Source organism: Crocodylus porosus, unplaced genomic scaffold (assembly GCF_001723895.1).
Source record: "Crocodylus porosus isolate Cpor-Errol unplaced genomic scaffold, CroPor_comp1, whole genome shotgun sequence".
Classification (NCBI taxonomy): domain Eukaryota; kingdom Metazoa; phylum Chordata; order Crocodylia; family Crocodylidae; genus Crocodylus; species Crocodylus porosus.
In genome coordinates, this window is record NW_017728886.1 from 161,781,858 (window position 1) to 161,801,597 (window position 19,740).

Sequence of the window (19,740 nt, forward strand, 5' to 3'; positions counted from 1 at the left end):
GTTTTACTATATGAAAAGAGATACGTTTAGTTAATTTGCCAAGATTTTCCTCCCAAATTGGATTCCAGTGAGTTAGCACATAATATTCTCATGTAAGTAATATGTATAGAATGAGCACAGATTATTTTTTCTTACAATATTGTACTCTTAATAAAAGCTGTGATCCTTTAATAAGAGTCATACTTAAATGTTTACATTTCAATTATGTGTACAGCTAATTTGTGACAGGTTAGCCTTTTCCAGTTCTTTAATATGCATAATTGTTAAAAAAAAAAAATACATGCTGCTTAGCAAAACAACTGTGCTTTCAGGTAATAAAAATCTTAACTTCTAGGAACATATTAGGTATGTGGCATTCATGTTCTTTTCTTTGCTAAATTGATGATTTGGCTGTTAGCCAACACTTATTTTATGATTCAAAATCCTTTATATCAGATAAACCAAACAGTAGAAAAAATACACAGCATCTACATACAGGGTGCATCTACATGAGATGCTTACTGCACCGTAGCCTAACAACACTGCACAGTAGCGTGCTGGTCAAAAACTGTGCTAATACGCTACTGTGCAGTGTTATTAGGCTACTGCACAATAAGCATCACAAAAAAAACCTGCGCCAGCATTAGTAAATGTAGTTACTGCACATTCAGTTAGCACTTGATTAAGGAAGTACTAAATTAAATGTGCAGTAACTGCGGCACATTAATGAATGTGTAGATGCACCCACAGAGGCTCCTCTGAAAGTAAAATAGAGTTGAATTCAAGAGTGACTCTCGAAAGGTATGACACTGTGAAAGTCAGTCATTTGCATTTTTGTGTCATTGCAGCAAGCATTTTACAAACACTTAACATAAAATTGGAAGGGACCTCACCTTGCAACATTTCTGAGCCCATTCCCCTGCTAACAGGACACTATTGTTTCTATAAGCCTGTTTGTCAATTTATCAAGTCCTACCTTTAGACTTATTGGGGGGTTTTTGGCCCCTCTGATAGTTAAAAACCTTTTCTAATTTCTGGCTTAAATTTCTCATGGCCAGTGTATACCCATTTCTTCTGTGCCAACATTGACATTTAGCTTTTCTTCTTCCTGCTGTATTTATCTATAGCAGTGAGGGCTGACCTTTTTTGGCAGATGTGCCACAAATCAGCCCCACATCCTCTGCCTGATCTGCTTTCTGCTTCTTGCCCTATTTGCTGTTGTGCTACCTGTCCCCTCTCAATGAGCTTTAGTTAAAGTGCCCCCCCCCGCCATTTTTCAGCACAAGGATGCTGATATATGTGATGATCTGAGCACTTTAATTAGAGCAGCTCCCAGAGGTGCTCTAATTAAAGCACTGCCCCCTCCACTCCACTTCCAGACCACATGTATAAACACCCATACACACTGTATCCCAAGTAGTTCTAGGACTGCCTTTCTTTTGCCTAATTAGGCACAAGAATATTGTTAGCCACAGTGAAAGTGTTTTCTTGGCAAGTCATTTCAGGTAATCAGTTTCCCTGCCAGCACACTAACCTCAGCAGCTTAGCTCAGTTGAGCAGAGTAGGTGGAGAAAGCTCATGATCCTATGGTTCCCCAAAACAATGCTGCAGGGGCAGTACAAAGTATTACACTCTACCATGCAGCATTCAGTGAAAACATGGCCAACATGCTTGGACCAAGTCTGCTTAGGATAGCTAGTGCATTGTGCTCCACTGTACCTTGCAGTGTCTTATGTGTTATAAATAGCTAGTATTCTGGTGCATATCCATTACCCTGCAGAACTTGTCTTCATAGATGTACAGTTCAGTTACTGAGCAGAGGGCTGCGCAAGTCCATGCACTCCCTCAGTCCAGGCTCTGGGCATCTCATGCTGATGCTGGGAATATGGCAATCCCAGGAGTAAGAAGTTCAAATGGCTGTAACTAACATTTTGAAGAGAGTTAGTTTGTCATGTTAGCCTGATGCTGGGTAGAGGGCGGGGTAGCACTTTATAGATTAATTTCTTCAGGGAGATGCTTTCATTAAAGGCATTAATAGGAATTTAATCTGGTCCTGCAGTTTTTTAGAAGGCCTATGACATCTTGAAGGATATTTTGTTTTTTGTACAAGTGAGAAATTTGTAAAACAAAGTCCATAGAGAATTCAGTATGGCATTTAAAACTCACAGCTGAAGTCAGCTTGTCTGCAGTGTTTTCAGTGCAAGTATCCTTTTCTCAGAAATCTGAAAAGAATTAGAAAAGTCTCTTCCCCAAGACTTGATCATGTGTAGAGTGACCATAAATCCTTCTTGGCTTGGCCAGGACAGTCCTAGATTTTGTAGGTCAGACCTGGCTGGTTAGTGAAAATTAAAAAAGAAGTCTCAGACTTGCAGGGGCAAGGTGCAGTCTGGTAGGGAGGCATGGTGTACCAAGCGCTATGTGCTCTGCTCAGTGACCCCCACCACCTTCACCTCTATGCTGGACTGTGCCCCTCACTCCTGCTCCCGTGCCTCTACCTACAGCAGCACTGCTGACCTAGAGGTGAGGTGGGGCAGTAACCCAGATTTGTTAAAAATTATATGGTCACCCTAATCATGCGAGTATATTCATGCCTGAAAACATGGTTCCACTCTGAAAAGTGACTGTAGAAATGGCTCCTATTTCCTCAATCATTCTGCTTTTAGTGCATATTCAGTCACAACTGACTGCTGAGATGATGAATAGAAGCAACAAGGAGGGACAGTTATTTATTCTTTTCAGCGTATAGAGACAAACACACATGCTTGATGGTCCTTGTTCCTCAAGGGAACGAAGATGCAGGACCAAATGTAACCCCATCCATTACACTAGTTATACATGGAGCCTCCCTAAAAGCAGTGGAGGTACAACAGTGTAAACAAGGGCAGAACTTGGCCCAATCTGTTATTTTTATAGATGACAATCTGTGGAAAGGAAATGATTTTCAGGGATGTGCTGAACTTGTGCTGTATGTAACTAGATCACTGCTTTCCTTGTTGAAAACATATCTGAAAATAAGATTAAGTGGGTGGAGGCTTACTGCATAACTGTTTTTGAGGTCACTTCCCATAGCCAAGACCAAATTCCCTGCAGCTGGGCACAGGACAAAATCCACTTCCCTACCCTGAGAGTTTTAAAGCCCCTACTAGTAAATGGGGAAGCAGATTTGTGCATCTTTTCAAACGTACACTCTTCAACAGGCCACCTCCCATAACACCACAAAATGATTACAACCTCTTACCTAGAATGTGATGCTTTGATCAAGCTCTCAGTGCAAAGGCTGACTTGAGAGTATTTGTTTTAAGAAAAATGAAATATCTCATGTTAAAAAAGCAGCTTTTAATTAGACAGTATTGACTCTAAAAGCACACATCAACTGTGTCTAGGATAGTAAAGCCTTGATGTTAGCTGCAGTGAGCATTTAAGAGTTTCCAACTTCTTGTCCTCCAGTTCATCTTACTGAACTACCTCCTCCCTCTCACAGAAAATGCATTTTCTGTGGCAGTCAGAGGAAAAAGAGGTCACAAACAATTAAACCATAATAGTTGCAGGTTCAGTGCAGACAGAACAATCTATAGGAGGTAATTGTTTTCATTATCTTGCTCTGACCTCAAGTCTGAACCTCATATGGCACAGAAGAAAGTGTCTTGCCAAGGAGAACAGATGACAACATTACAGAAGGAAAGACAAGTCTTTATTAGGAGGGTAACATAAATGTAATAGTATCAGCTAAGAACTGGTTCCAGTTACAATACATTATCATTTGCAATAAACAACATTTTCTAGAGATAGGTTCCTATTATAAAATCTACAATTGTTCACCCATCCACGCACAGGAAGCCATGCTTCCATACAGAGGCAAAGTACTGCTGCATGCCTTGCTTGCACTTAAGTCATTGCCTGTGCTGCAGGAAATTCTTTTTTTTTTTCCACCTTAAGTAGCTTCCTGGTTTCTTTGGGACAATTCCTTCTGGTACCTTAGCACCCAAAGGCATCTGAAATGGGTTATGTTTTGCTACATTTGTATACGATGAGGAAATTTAAGCAGAATCCAAGTGTACAAACTTTGTGCTTTAGGACCTTCCTGCCTGCCTTCTATTCCAGTTTCTTTCCCCTAGAAAAAGGCTCGCCCTCCATCCCTCTCTCACCAGGGTTCCACAGACTGTTCAGTAGGTGACTCTGAAAATAGTTTTCATTTCCTCCCAACCCCAAACACAAGGACAATAATAAGTTCATTATCTTTTCAACATGTAAAGAGACCAAAACCCACAATCTTTTTAGTCAGGCAATAATCTTCAGTTAACTACAGTAGGAATTTTGCATAAGTGGGGCCTGAAGGATTTCAAGAATGCCAGAGCTGTCTGAGAAAAGGTAAGTGTTGGCATTTTTGCACTGCTTTCAGGTTTGAAGGAGCCAAACAAGGAAGGGATAAAGTGCCAGAGGAGGTGTGGCAGTGCAGTCCACATCACTTCAGCTGTGCCGCACATGAGTTCTCAGCATCAGGTCTGGTCGGAGTCCCTGCTTTTGCACAGCTCTGGCCTCCTTTCCCCTGCTGTTGTGGTAGGGAAGGGCAAACAACGTGTACCCCTTGGGCTCCAGAACTAAGTGAAAGCAAGGAATCTAACCACATCCCACCAAGATCAGCTGGTGAATTGAGCTCAGTGCTAACACAGAGCTCTAGCAGGAGCCCACACTGACCGGGAAGGGAGTTCAGAACGCATTGCCCATGTGCAGCACAGTCCCCTGCCCCATTTCTGGGTCTGCTACTAGAAGGTACACCCTGCTCTGCTAAACCCTTTGCAGATCCGATTAATTCCCCTACTTGTGTCCCCTTATGTTTCCTCAAGACAATCCACTGATAGGAGGTTGGCTAGCATTTTTAGTAGCATGAGTGGGGGGTTGAAGCAGATGTATCTAGTGCACTGGACAGTAAAGCTGGTAAAATGGCCTTTTTCTAACAAAAGATAGATGGTAACTTATTTTACAAGTAAGTATGAAGTAAGGAAGATTGATTTTTCATTACACATCCAGCAACAACTGGGTTGCTCCATTTTAATTTTGTCACTACTCATCAACACGTATCAAACAGCTCCTTCAATACCAGAGCTGAAATAGAAAACAAACGTTATGGTTATTTTTATTTTGTCAGACTTGTCCTGCTAAATTTCTTGTACGACATTAGTATTTTGCTTGCCATGATAAAAGCTGTTCATCTGCTTATAGCTGGACAGGTCTATGTTGTGAGTAGGTATGTATTGCTTACTATGCAATGATTCACATGTAGACTTACTAATTAAATTAAATTACAGTAACAATCATGAGATCCTTCTCAGATATACACTGCACTCACTACTTTAAAATGTTAAAGAATGTAGATAAAGATATGCTTGCAAACAAGTCATGCTGAAGGACCATTAAAGGTTAACGTTAAAGGTTTGATATCACAAATACTCAGAGCCAGAGAAGTATTTCTTGTTGACTCCACTGGAAGTTTCAGATTTCCTTTAATATCAGGCATGCATTTTTAGGCCTAATAATCTGCAAGATAGTGTATCTTAATGCCCAATTACTATGTTGCCTTTCTCCTTTTTTCCCTTCTAAGTTGATGAATGAGGTTAAATTGGTAGAACTGCAAGCCAGTGCCTCTAAAAACACCTTGGAAATTCACTATTTAAAAAAATCATTTTTAACTAAGGTTGTGAGCTATAAAAGTGGCTAGCAATCGCATGTGAATTCAAGTGGAAAGAAACAAAAGGCAAAAAGGTAATTAAGAGGTCCTAGACCATACAGTTTACTGTCTCCCACCTGCTTGATTTGGAAGTACTTGGACAAGCAGATAAAAAAATGCTGTCACGGCACTTGAACTTCTTCCAGAAATGATTCTGAGGGTAGGAAAGAAGAGGTGGTGTTTCTACAACTGTGGCAATTTTGTGATGTTGAACAGTGTCCACTAGGAAGCATGCTTCAGACCATAAAACATTTTTCATTTAGAAACCTAAGACACATTTGAACCTTGGACTTCAAGCAGTGGATGACTACCTTTATAGTTTAACCCTCTGTGCAGCCTTTCTGCAGGCTGAGCACCAGGCATTAAATAGTAAAATAAAACCAATGCAAAAAAGACTAAATTTACAGAACTCAGCTGCATCTTCAGTTGTTGGTTTGTTTGTTTTTTTGTTTTGTTTTATGGATGCTGACAACTGTGCCAATATACATAAACTTAAAAGAGATGTTTATATTCGATTGATGCAGGGTCATGGTTGTTCACATTTTATCTAGTTCATAAAACATAGATCTGCAAAGAGTCATTTTCTGTAGAACAAATACAGAACTTGAGCACTGAGAGTAGCAGACTGGCCAAAACTTTTTTTTTAAAATATAATTTGGTTTGCTTGAATGCTCACCTCCCCTGGACTGCTTACAACCCAAAAATGCACTACTGCATGAACGCTAATGGAATAAAAAGTGAGAGGGGCCAGAAACCGTACTGTCTATGTTTCTAGGCTGAGCAGAAAGTAGGTGAAAAGTAAACAAAGAGCATAAGCTGGAAAAGCTTCCAATAGTAATCACCTTTTCCCTGACATGCTGGCTTCTTTCACTGCTGTGCTCAAGTTGTCTTGTCTGAGAAGGGTATCATTATGGAGTAGGAGTACATGATAATTGTCATTGCTTTAACATTCTTGTAAGGAAGTTACAGGTCGACATGGATCTGGAGGAACACAGTCAGGGAAAATGCAGACAACATACTATGTTGCTGCTGTTTTCATGTTTCTGTTCCTCAGCAGTGAAGCTCCACTGAAACTACACAGCCCAGGCTTTCTGCACTGATTGATTCCTCCATAATTAGGGTTTTAATTTTTCTGAAGTCCTGCATGAGGGAAGGTTCCCAGCCCCTGCAAAGTCCTCCCTAGTTAATGAAGGGGAACAAGAAAAAGGCAGACAGTGTCATGGAAGCAGATGTATTCAACCCTCCATCCATGAATAGAGGAGTCCTCCAAACAAACTGGGTACCCTGACAGATCTCAAGGAGGTAATGGGGCATTAGTATCTAATATGACACCCATAAAGAAAATGCCCAGGTGCTGCACAACAATTAAGAGTAACAAAATCAAAATGTTAACAGTTTTGTCCTTCATTAAAAAAAATTCTCCCTGACCCAAGACATCCAGCCATGTAGCAACTAAGGAGAAAAGCCTTACTCAACACTTCACTGTATTGTGCTAAGGCTTGAGACATTCCAATTTTTTATTACAAGCCTCTGAGGCAGTCATATTGCAACTTCCATCTTAATTTATGTGCATGAAGCACTCAGTCTTGATAGGGGCCTCAAGCTCCCATTACAATCAAAGTAAGTTTAAGGTGTTCAGCCCATTGCAGGAGGCATCTCTGTATCCCTTGCAGCTGCTCAGGTCCAGAGGGTAATTCACTCTTCGTATGTTATTACAGAAGAAAACAGACAGGATTTCTCTGCTGCCATCACATCTTCAACATAAATATAAAGGACATTTCCATTATACAGGATACAAATGTATCACATTAACTGGCAGCTGATTAAAGAACAACTGCTAAATAGTCAGCTGCCTTTAAAAACAAAGGCATTTTCACTTCACAAGTGCTACCCTAAAAACCAGTCACAAAGCAGAGCTTGGAGGTAATACTATGTACTAAAGATGCTATTTATGGATCTCCCCTTTCTGTATCCAATTCAGAAACCATATATGAAGATGAAACTTGCAGTCACACACCGCTCTTTACAGACTCAAGGGAAATTCTGCACATTGGCTTTAATTGTCAAGGTCAGCTTCATAATCCTTCAAGTGACGGAGTACAGATACAAGCCAAATATAGCTCAAAGTCTTACAAAGTCATCACTGTTAATAACGGTCCTGGATAGGATGGTAGCAGTGATTCACAAGTCTAAGTAAAATGTCTTCAGAAATTTAGACATAAACGTTCAGCACAGAGCATGCAGAGAATTACATGTGCTTCTTGTTCCTATAGCCATGACAACAGGAGCTTTGCTGTCTAATCCCCCCCTTCACTGTGCTGAAAATTTCCCCTTCAGCTGCAATTGGTAGATAAGTTAGGAAGCTTTTGATTTTGAAAAATAAAAGGTGGATCAACACTTTCTTGGTGCATTGGACTGGTGTGTCCTTTTTTTTTCACCCTTACTCAATTATCTGTCTTTTGCACTGTAGTTGAAGGAAACGCCATTTTTGATGGAGCCATTCATGATGTTCTTTGGATTCTCTCCTTCAATCTTTTCTCTGCTGAAAATAGTGTCCTGATCACTGTCAAACTCTGACTCTGAGACCATCAGGCTGGAATTGTGTTCTGTACTTCTGTGTTTTATACCTGAAAACCAACAATAAAAAGGCTCTTTGGACAGTCTTAGTAACCTCCTTCCCATGTAGTGTTGCACAAGCTAAGTGAACCTGTGCTATAAATATAATGAACTGTCTGTTCCCATGTTAAATTAGTTCTCTAGCAGATACTGAATATCATAGGCCAGATATTTCCTTGGCCTTTGTGTGGAACTACATCATTTATATCACTAGGGGCATCTTTACATGTGCTCTGGGTGTGGGGGGTAGGACGCTTTAATTAGAGGGGTTCTCAGGAGCTGCTCTAATTAAAGTGCCTGCAGCGTCTTGTGTATTCAGTGTCCCACGCTTCAAAATGGTGAAAGGGGCACTTTAAAGCTCATTTGACGAGCTTTAGTTAAAGCACTCTCACTGCCATTTTGAAGTACACTGAATACATGAGGGACACTGAATACATGAGATGTCGAGGCTGCTACAGCACACTAATTAGCATGCTCCAGCAGACTCAATTAATCAAGTCTGCTCCAACATGCTGTAATTACAGCACATCGGAGCATACATCCTGTATGTCTGCAGGTACCCAGGAGGCTCAGATCCCTTGTGCCTTGCCCTGCCCTTATTTTAAACATAGATATTTACAGTTCAATTAAAGCATCTCAGCATGAAGTACAATACTGTCTAGGTCTTACTGAATCTATCAATTGTACCTAGCCACACAGGCAACTGTATGATGGAACTAGCTGATAACAAAAGCTCTATGCTTTTCAATGAATTTATTACTGCTTTAGAATGTCCATTATTTGGAGTGATGTTATCCCATTGAATTTAAAGTGCCCCCCATTAGCATTTCAAAACGTAATGAGAACTAAAGGGAACAATCCCAAGCCCAATGAAGTTAACTGGGGCATTTGCAGGCCATGTGGAAAATGCAGTGTAAACAAAATACTTAGTGTTTCCTTTCAAGAAGGAACAATTTGGGTAAAGGAAAAGTTTGTAATTTACTTTAAAATTAAGGTGAATACAAGAATGTAGGCTTACTGCTAAAAGAAGCCCCAATCTTAAAAAAAATAAATAAATAACTTACCATATTTAGGCCTTAGCTCCATTCTCTCCTGGTCATCTATATTATCTAAGATGGTATATTTGGTTTTTTTCCTGATTTTTGTCCTCTTCCTGCTAAAAGGAAAGTTAGCACAAATAAATAAAGTTCTCACACATGGTAAATGCTCTCTCCCCTACACACACAGAGAACTACCAATAAGGCTAAAATTTTCTCTCTTGTAAAATATTTACGTATAACTCCACTGATTTCAAAAGTCAGTTCTGATGGCACCAGCTTAACAAGGAGTAGAAATCCAGGCCACTGAGCATAAATCTTGTGTGCACAAAGGAAGGGCAAAACCTGCTATTCATACCTTGAAAAGAAAAAAGCTTTCTGCAATAACTGGTGGTAGGCCTTGTCACCGAGTACCATCTCCAGGGGTGGCTGTAAAGCCCCCAAAGGCCAAAAAATTCTCTGTACCCTGCTCTATGGGCAGTCCGTCCTTCTTTCACCATTACATCTTGATGTTAATCCTTAGTAAAACACGGGAAGCTGCCCTAGAGTCTTACTGTGATGACCACCAGGTTTGGGGTCAAGGCTTTATGGGCCAATTGCATGGCTCCATTCCACCCCTACACCATGCCCCAAGCCTCGCAGATGTCATCCTCACCGATGTTCTCTCTTTACACACACAGTCCTTCTCAGGGCCCTCAGACCCCTCAGCCTCCCTTTAGGCACCCAGACCCCTTGGTCTCTCATGCAACCCTTCCCTGGGCTGCCAGGCCCTTCAGTCTCTCACCCAGCCCCTCTGAACTGCCAGACTCCTTTGGTTTCTTCCTGGCCCCTTTTGGCTCTTTCCTGGCCCCCTGGACCCTTCTGGTCAACCTTTCCCAGCCCACCTCTGGGCCCCTGTGGCTCCACTGTCTCTAGGCCCTACACTGGGCCTCTTGGCCTTTCTTGTCCCACTCCTTCCTGGCCCCTCTCTAGGCGGTAGGAAGGGGACTATGGAGGGGTGGGGCTGCAGCCACCCCAAAATTCACTGTAGCCCCCCCAGTCCCTCCTCCCAGCACTGCCACTGCCCACCCCAAGCACAGTGTCACTTAGCTCCTGCTGGAAAGAGCCCAGCACAGCCCCAGCCCACAGCAACAGCCTGCCCCACCCCACACAGATCTAGGGGCATGCACCCCCTGTGCCATCCCAGAGCCTGTGCAGCGGCAGAAGCCACCCTCCCATACACACCCTTCCGGATGAGCCACAGCTCAGTCCCGCACCCTGTCCCCTCCAGGCTGTGCAAGGCCTGCCCCAGCCTCACAGCACTTTCCCCTCCCCCCACAGACTTACCTGCTGGAGGGTACGCAGGCATGTGCTCAGCCTCCCCCAAATTTTTTTTCTCCCTCCACCTATGCCCACAGGCTCCCTGGGTCAGCTGACTCCACAATTAACCCCGGCCCACACCTGCCATCTGCTCCACAGGCTGCTTTAGCTCCAAAAGTGGCAGGTGCCCTAAGTGTCCTGCCACAGGCCTGAAACACACTATTTGGCTGCAGATCAAAACTCTGCAGATCAGAGCTTTTGATTCTTTGGATCAAAGATTTTGATAGGGATCACCTGCACATTTCAGATTTGCATTTCTGATCAACTTTGTTTGGGCCCATCTCTAGCTGCAAGCCATCTAATGGAGATTTCTCTGCTATGTCCTATGTGTTGAGCTTCCTCCTGACCCAGTCTGCATAATTAACATTTCCTCTTAATTTCCTCCAACTGTACATCTTTCACAATGCCTGCAGTCAGTCATCTCTGCATGCATTTCATCTATTACTCCTGTGAAGAAAGGGCTGAATGTTTGGAAGAAGGGAACAGAAGGATGAAGAAGCTGAATGGTGGAAGGGGATATCTAATACGATTCACACTTGACCCCTCACCTCCCAGTCATTTGGCTTATGCATTGTATCCTTTCCGCCTATCTTTTTTTCCAGCTGTGTCTGTTACTTAGTAAACTCCTCAAGACAAAGGACAACTCCCTTTGTCTGATAAGTACATAGTGGATGCTGTCGGGGATAAAATAACTTGGACTCTACACTCTTCAGACTGGTAGACCTAATCTGGGATGTAGATCAAACTACCTAGAAAACCAACCACATCAATAGAAGTCATATCACCTTCTTGTAAGCTTCACAAAACCAAAAGCACCCCAATCTCTGCTCTGCCTAGTTCCTGCCTCTTCTCTTTACCTAGATTATTGCATCAGACAGGTCCCTTTTGTGGAGTGCTAAGTAAGTGAGGATAGTTCCAAAGGGGAAAATAAACCCTCCCTTCCTCCCACATTTCATAGAAAAAACCCATAAGGCATGCATCCTTTCTGATAGTATCCTGTCCATATCAAAAAAGATTTCATAGCAAATAAAACTAAAAACCCAGACACTTAATGTCTTGTTACATCAAAACAAATAGCCTCTTGGCTAGTCTGCTTGACAAAGCAGTTGGTCTATGACAAGAACTAGTAAAGAAAACTGGGTTATTTGGGACAGAATTTCTAATGATCTTCCTGAGATTCATACGAAAACCATTGGGAAACACAAAAATGAGGTAAACTACATTGTCAAGGAGCAGAAAGGCCCCAGAGATGTAGGACATTAGCACGCTTTCTCCAGACTGGCTCCTTGGACATCAGTTATGCCCATTTCTTCACAAGGGAGGGTTTGATGCCTTTCTCTCAGGTCTAAAATAACTCATGCTTGGTGCCCTTCAGGGCAAACAGCAATGCTCATTTCCTTTCCCTTGCTGTGAGGGATGGTGAGGACTTTGGTAGAAGACTATAAAGATCTTATACATGTTTACAGCTGGTGGGTTAGGATATATGTTAGTTATTAGGTGACAGCAACATGATTCCAGGAATACTTTTTGCAACTGTACAGTTAAAATATGTTGAGAAGTACTCAGAGCAAAGGCCAGAAAGAAATATCTGCAGGTGGTAAAGAGTTGCTTAAGGCTAAGAAATTGATTTACAAGTACAAACAACTTGTAGTGATGTCACAAGTATGCAGTTTTTTTCAAAACAGTTATCTACGTACCTTTTGCAGCAGCAGATGCAGAACCAAGCTAACCCAACTGTGAGCACAACCAAAATGAAGGCAGATACTGTTACATAGAGTATGCTCCATTCTAGAGGACAAAACAGGAGACACAGCTGTGAGCAAAGTGGTATTGATGGGCTTATTTTAATGCAGTTGTCTTAATAGATGATCCTGGAAGATAGGGAATGGCTTTGCTTTATCTTAAGCCTGATTAGAATTTGAGAAATCTTAGCACCCGAAGTTCAGTTCTTCTCTCAGAAGAGAATAAATAAAAATAATAGTCAAAGAGTTCCTTGCTGGTCTTCCAGATCAAACCTGGATTTTTCCGGGTTTTTTTTTATAAGTATTGGGGGTTTTTTTTCCTTACCAGCTCAATGAATTCCACCTGAAATCTGAAAGTCAAGGTGGGTTCTCCACAACTGTGTTACAAACATGAACTTCTCTGCCAACTTCTAAATTGTACAGTTATCTGGTAGGACTGATAACCGGCAATAGCCTTCTTCTGCAACTACACTCTAACTCTTAATGTGGCAGAAGGTAGGGTAGGATGGCACTGTAGGGACCAACTAGTTCAGAGACGTATAAGATTTTGTAAGCAACAGCCTATTTTGTTGGATGCTAGGAATCTTGATCTGTGAATTCAGAAAATCTGATATAGGGTCTGAGGCAAAATAAAAGGAAGCCCTATAATCCTCTCAGGTTCTCAGTGGTGTAACTAGGGTAAGGCAACTGGAGCAATTACCCTGGATGCTGACTTGAGGGGTGAAAAAAAATGGCTGCTGCTAGCAGCCACATGATCACAGCAGTGATGCAACAGCAACTGGAAGTCACCGCTGCCCTGGGCATCCAGCTGCATCACTATGCCGCTGCTGGCGCTTATTTATTATTTGGACAACAGTTGCATCCAAAGTCTCTAATCATGATCAGGAACCAGTGTGCTATTTATTTATTTAGCTTTCTGGTAGACAACATGCATATATGGCTTCATTTTCTAGTACCATTACTCATGGGAAGCATCTCTCACTCCTCAATCAGTCCTGTAGAAATCAGTGGGATGAGGAAGAAAAAACACGTTTCTTAACAAGAATTTCAGAATCTCTCCAATACGAAGAGCAGGACCATATTTGGATTCATTTGATGCTACCCAAACAATCTAATACAGTAAAGATTTGTAAAGCCAAGGACCACAGAGGAGATTTTAAATAGGACATCAAATGTGTAGACTTAAACCAGAGAAAGCCCTGTCAAAGAAAAATCACATGGGTAAACTGGTGACAAGCTGCTTCTGCCAGAGATGACTTTAATAAAGATGAAATAAAGACATTTAAGAAAATGGTGAAAGTGTTCAAATTAAAAAAATGATTTTTTAGTAATAAGAGTGCTTCTTAGCATATAGCCAGCATCTGAACTAGGCCCTATGCAGGCAACATTAGAGTCTTTATGTATAATACATGCCTGCCTCAATGCTTATGTGTTACCCCAGTGCTGTTAATCTCAATCATAACAGGAATCAAAGATTCTTGTAACAGTAAATGCAGTACCAAGGCTAGAAAGATCATTGCAAGAATCCTCCTGAACTATCTCCTGAACTTGCTGAAGAGCTTCTCCTAGAATCTCAGTGTGGGTTTAGCGCATGCATGAAGATGCACAACTGACATGATCTTCACAGCTCACCAGCTGCAGGAGAAATGCCGGGGACAACATAAGCCTCTCTACATGGTCTTCTTTAACCTCATGAAAGCTTTTGACTGTGTCATCCAGGAAGTGTTGTAGAGAATCCTTCTGAAATACAGATGCCCACCAAAATTTGTCACCATTCTCTGCCTGCTCCACGACAGTATGAGAGCGAAGATTCTCAGTAATGGATCTATCAACATCCCTTCGAGGTCAAAACAGCAGTTAAGCAAGGCTGTGTCTTTGCTCCAATACTTCTCAATATTCTTTGCAGCAATACTACATCTGGCCACCAACAAGCTTCCAGCAGAGTGGAGCTAAACTACCGAGTGGATGGTAAACAGTTCAACCTCAGCTGACTGAGTCAAAACCAAGACCACCCTAACCACAATCATCGAGCTCCAATACACTGATGATGCTTAGTGTGACCTCGTTCAGAAGCAGACCTTCAGGCAGTCATCAACATCTTTACCAAGGCATACAAGAAAATGGGACTGACACTTATCATGCAGAAGACTAAGGTCCCTCCATCAGCTAGCTCCTAGTGAACAGTCCCCAGCTCCAGTAGACCAGATCGACAGCGAGACTCTGAAGAACGCTGAGTATTTCATGTACATCAGAAGCTGTCCCTTGCAAAAGGCTGACATTGATGAAGAAATCCAGCATCACCACAAATGTGCAAGTGCAGCCTTTGGATGCCAAAAGAAATGGGTGTTCAAAGATCGCAACATCAGATCTGAAAGTAAGCTCATGGTTTATCAAGCAGTTGTGATCCCCACCTTACTGTACAGAGCTGATACACAGACAACACACCGGAGACATCTGAAGTTGTTGGAGAAATACCATCAATGCTGCCTGAGGAAGATCCTCCAAATCCAGTGAGAAGACAGATGCACTAACATTAGCACCCTCCTGCAAGCAAACACTATGAGTACTGAGATGATGATCATCCAAAATCAACTTTGTTGGGCCACCCATGTCATCCAGCTGTCCAGCTTCTGAAGTAAGTTTTATTTTTCCAGCTCAGCCAAGGTGTACACTCAAGAGGAGGGCAGAGAAAGCACTTCAGGAATGAGCTCAAGGCCAAATTAAAAAACTGCGATATTGATGTCAACTTGTGGGAGACTATTGCCCAGAACCACCCCAAATGGCGAAGTCTGCTGCAGGGATCTCAGTACTTTGAAACCTCATGGGAACAACAGGAGATGGAAAAGCAAGAGCAGCAGAAACAGCATGTCACGGACCAGATCAAGAATCCAGCGCCACCGTCCCCAGACAGAAACACATGTCCAAGCTGCAGTAGAGTCTGTCAATCCTGAATAGGCCTCATCAGCCATCTTTGGACACACAGATAAGACAGTCATGGAAGGCAAATCAACCTCAAGTGGGAGGGACTGCCAAAGTACAAGGCTGCCTACTAAACAGTCCTTCCTTCCTTTTAATCCCATCCATCAGCTCTGCAGCAACCATGGGACTTGCCACCCATTTGGTTTCTATAGTATTTATCAAGTGTATGACTATGACTCCATGCATCTGGTTCCAGGGTAGTTTCCTACCCAAGTACTGGTCAGGATACTTCCAAGGTCAAGTAAGATCACCTGCATTCAGTCCAGCCTGGAAACCTCTTAAGCCATCAATCTGGGCAAAAATCACTTAATGTCCCACAGGAGCAACACAGCAATTTTTGTACTCTTTATCTGAAGGTGTGATATAAAATGCTATACATCTTAAAATTATCTGAAAACTACAAGGCTGAGTATTATATTGTGGGCACTCAATTGTTTTGTAGTCATGTACAGTTTCTTAGTACACTACTGATAACTGAACAAACGGACAAACATGCAATATCCTAATCTTTCTTCATGTAGCCCGGGTAAACCGGGGGTTGGGGAAGGGGGGGTTGCCCTGTCCTCCAATGACAGTGGTGGTGGCCAGGCAGGGTGCTGAGGAAGGGGCCAGCTACTAGAGTGGCTTCCGCCCCTCTCTATAGAGCTAGGCCAAAACCAAATACTTAACTATGTACAATTTATTACAAGAATAAATACAGATGCTTAACATAAAATCTAACAGGGACTCAGGCAAGAGTCCCGTTACTTAGAGTCGGGCAGGAATGACCTGACGATGAACCCTGTCTAGTGTTGGAAATTACGTACCCGGGAAAGGATCAGGTGATTAGCCCGCAAAAACAGGATAGAAGATGGTGGCGGGGCATTGGTCTTTGCCAGTTCTCTGTGTGCCGATCTGCACACCATGCGGGGCCCGAACGGCCTCAAGCTGCTTCCAGGGCCAGCACTCCATGTGCCAGTCTACACACCGACTGCCCAGCCTCTTGCTGGGTTCACAGGCTCAAGCCACCTCGAGCAGCTCCTAGAGCCTGATTCCCACGCACCAATTTGCACGCTGCTGAAGCTCAAGCAGGGTCCCGAGGAAGGCCGTCTCTGGAGCTCCTCTCTCCTAGCCATCCCTCATTGTCTCTCCAGCCTGATAAGCATGCTCCCCTTTTGTACTCCTCAGGGGCTCCACCCCCAAAGTTCTCCGGACCTGGCTGGTGCAGTTCCGATTCAGGTCCAGCTGCTCCTTGGAAGGGCAGAGCATTGCTTCCCATACACTGCCTCTGGATTGGTGGGTGGGCTCCACCAATCGAAACAGCAGACCCTTGATCCTGGGACTCAACCCAAGCTGCTACATTCATGTTCTTTTTACCGATTTTCTCTAGATCCACAAGTAAAACACTTACAAAACTGCTATAATGCAGATGTACGTTCTTGGAACATAACATACACAACACTTTCCAGACTTACCACAATTACTCTCTCCATCACTGAGGTAACGTTGAATTAAGTTCTCCATCCACAGTTGGTAGCAAATACAACGCTTTGTAATAGGGTCACAGTGCCCATGTCCAGAACATTTTAAAAGGCAAGCTAAAGTAAAACAAAAATGTGAAGATTATCAGTATAAAAGGGCAAATTGCAATGTAGGATCTTGGGGTGGCATTCTTTTGACCATAAATCCAATGCATAAATTAAAAGAAAAGGTCATTTTCACCTCCCCCGAGGCTACACCTATAATTTTTTGCAATCCAACAGTGAAAAATAATTTAAATAATTTTATAGTATAACAACTGTCATTTTCTCATGAAGGAATGATCTCAGAACTAAGCCATTACAAAAATCAAATATTTTAGAGCTCAGAATGTTCCTGCTTTATTATTTCTGATCTTCAGCAAATCATTTGATTCCAAATGACAACAAATAGATAGCTGTAATGCTTTAGTGTCCTACAGCATTCAAATTACCAGGAGCATGTTACTTTATGGGAGACTGAACTATGAAGTTTGACCTAGATGCTCAAGCATTATTGTAAAGAGATCTCATTATGAAGAAATACAAACCGGTCTATATTACAAATTTAATCAGATTAAGGCACTGCGTTATAATGTCCGAACATTTTTAGCCAGTGTAAATAGAAAGAGACTCTATTATCATACTTCATGAATTCTGAAAGAAGTGATGTGATAAGTTCTGCTACAGTTATAATAAAGTTTGTTCCATTCAGAGAGATTAAAACAAGCCATGCAAGAGCACATCACAGATGGTCTAATGATATTACCTAGTCCCCCAGCATTGCAAAATGTTTAGTATATAGTGGAAATGTTTCTATTGTATAGCTTTTGTTTATAAAAATCGTAGATAATGATCAAATTGCACCCCAATAGTCTCTTTAAAAGAAGACAACTAGCAGAAGTCTGTCATAGGTAGACTGGTATTTCAAGCAGCAGCAACATCTACACCAGTCCAATTTCTGAGCAGTCAGGGACCACATGCTGTACGTGCCACAGGTCCCACAGGCTTCAAGTCACACTGTGCAGGACTCTTCACATACATACCATTTGGGCCTCTCCCCACTGCACAGGTGCCCCCAACTCCCAAAGCTTCCCAAATTACAGACTAGGTGAGCCCCATGGGCTGATCCACCCCACCCCACTCCCAGGGGCAAGGGCAGAAATAGGAAGCTGGAGCAGAGAGGGGGAACCTAGAGACCCTGGTGGCAGCTGCAGAAAAGTAATGGGAGAAGCAGCACCTGGACCAGGTTAATCCCCCTAGTTAATCCCCCTATAGGCCACATAATGCCTGTGGCCACCAGTAGGACAGCCCAGATCTAGGCCACTTTCATAAAATTAATGCAAACATCAAGCCCCATGTACATAAAGTAAGCTCTTGCCATATCCCTATGTTGCTTGCATCAATTAGTACTTTCATGCCTGTAAAAATCAAGACACTAAGAAAGCATCATTCAGAACGTACCAGCTGTATCAACCCGCAGAACTTTAAAAAGCAAGAAGTCAGCCTTTTCCTTTAAAAGCTGCACGTGCAGAGTCCGTGCAACGTCCGAAGCCTTTATGACTTTGAAAGGATGTCCATTCTGCACATAGAACATGATTGCTGTGCTGCAGAGAGCACACACACAGACACAAAAATATGTGTTATCCACTGCATTTACAGTTTTTTATTTGACTGTAAGAAAACTGCTTCTTACTATATCCAGGCATCTAAGAGTCGAGCTATCTGTCGCTAGATCAGGGGTGGGCAATGCAGGCTGCACGTGGCCTGCCACGCCATTCCATCTGGCCCGCGGAACCCCTAAAACATTTAGAAAATGAATATTTATCTGCCTCTGGCTGCCTGTCAAGCAGCCCTCAATGGCTCGCCAAAACTCAGTAAGCAGCCCTCCACCCGAAACAACTGCCCGCCCCTGCTCTAGATTAATCAAATCCAACAGAACAATATGGCTATTGCTCTACTATGCAGTTCAGGAGCATTACCAGTTCTATACATAATCAGTTTCACAGGAAAAAAATGAGGAGAACAAACTCTTCCCCCCCACCACCCATGGTTCTTTAGAGCCTGCCCCTATTCAAATCCTAGATATACTACAAAGCCCAGCTTTTTCCACAAGCATCTACACAGCCCACTGAAGTCAACGAGACGATTGCATGCAGTAGCGCAGAGGTGATGCCGTTCAACTACGTGGCGGGATAGACATACCCTATGTCTAGCCCAACATTGCAGTTGATCCAATAAAAGATAATCACCCACAAGAACTCTTGCCTCTTCCAAGACTGCATAAGGACATTTGAAAGAATAGGAGCTCAGACACAATGAGAGATGGGGATTAAACAAATAATTTTAGACAAGAATGTATGCTACATCACAATTGGATCCAATGCCTCAGCTTTCTTTAAAGAATCTTAAAACCAGAAACGAGCCAGTTGAGAGCTGCCATTTGAAACGTGGTAGGAATTAATAGTAGATTTTCAATTAATTTATTTGTGAATTTTAGGAAGAGCCTAGAGCAAGTGCCAACACAGTTGTTAAAATATCATTTAGCTCAAGAAGATGTAGTTTAAAGCTTAGTCGTCTCAAAAGGTTCTGGCAATGATCATGTTACACAGGAACACACTACTGGAAAGAGCATCCCAGGCTATCCAGTCCAGTCTCCATAAAAAAAGGACCTGGCTCTACACTACAGAGAAATACAAAAAAACCCCAGAGTCTATGCCACTCTGACCAAGGGAAAAATTCCTTCCTGACCCCAAATGTGGCAATCAGTCTGACTCTAAGCAGAAGTAAGCCACTTCAGCCATGTA

The 19,740-nt window shown here is 42.5% G+C and overlaps 1 protein-coding gene across 5 annotated transcripts in view; it reads right to left on the reverse strand.

Moving 5' to 3' along the window:
* Window positions 1-3,653: 3,653 nt before the first annotated feature.
* KIAA0319 (KIAA0319 ortholog) overlaps window positions 3,654-19,740 on the reverse strand; it is a 105,306-nt gene continuing 89,219 nt past the window's right edge. For 3 of the 5 annotated variants that reach the window (XM_019544311.1, XM_019544329.1, XM_019544340.1), the window contains 5 exons: window positions 18,398-18,540; window positions 16,892-17,014; window positions 12,414-12,504; window positions 9,385-9,476; window positions 3,781-8,331 (listed from right to left, as the gene is read on the reverse strand). In XM_019544311.1, the coding sequence (XP_019399856.1) occupies window positions 8,153-8,331; window positions 9,385-9,476; window positions 12,414-12,504; window positions 16,892-17,014; window positions 18,398-18,540 (628 nt within the window). In that variant the 3' untranslated portion in view covers window positions 3,781-8,152. Of the gene's footprint in view, window positions 8,332-9,384; window positions 9,477-12,413; window positions 12,505-16,891; window positions 17,015-18,397; window positions 18,541-19,740 lie in introns of those variants that run through there. The other 2 variants (XM_019544320.1, XR_002102819.1) reach the window with 2 other exon arrangements.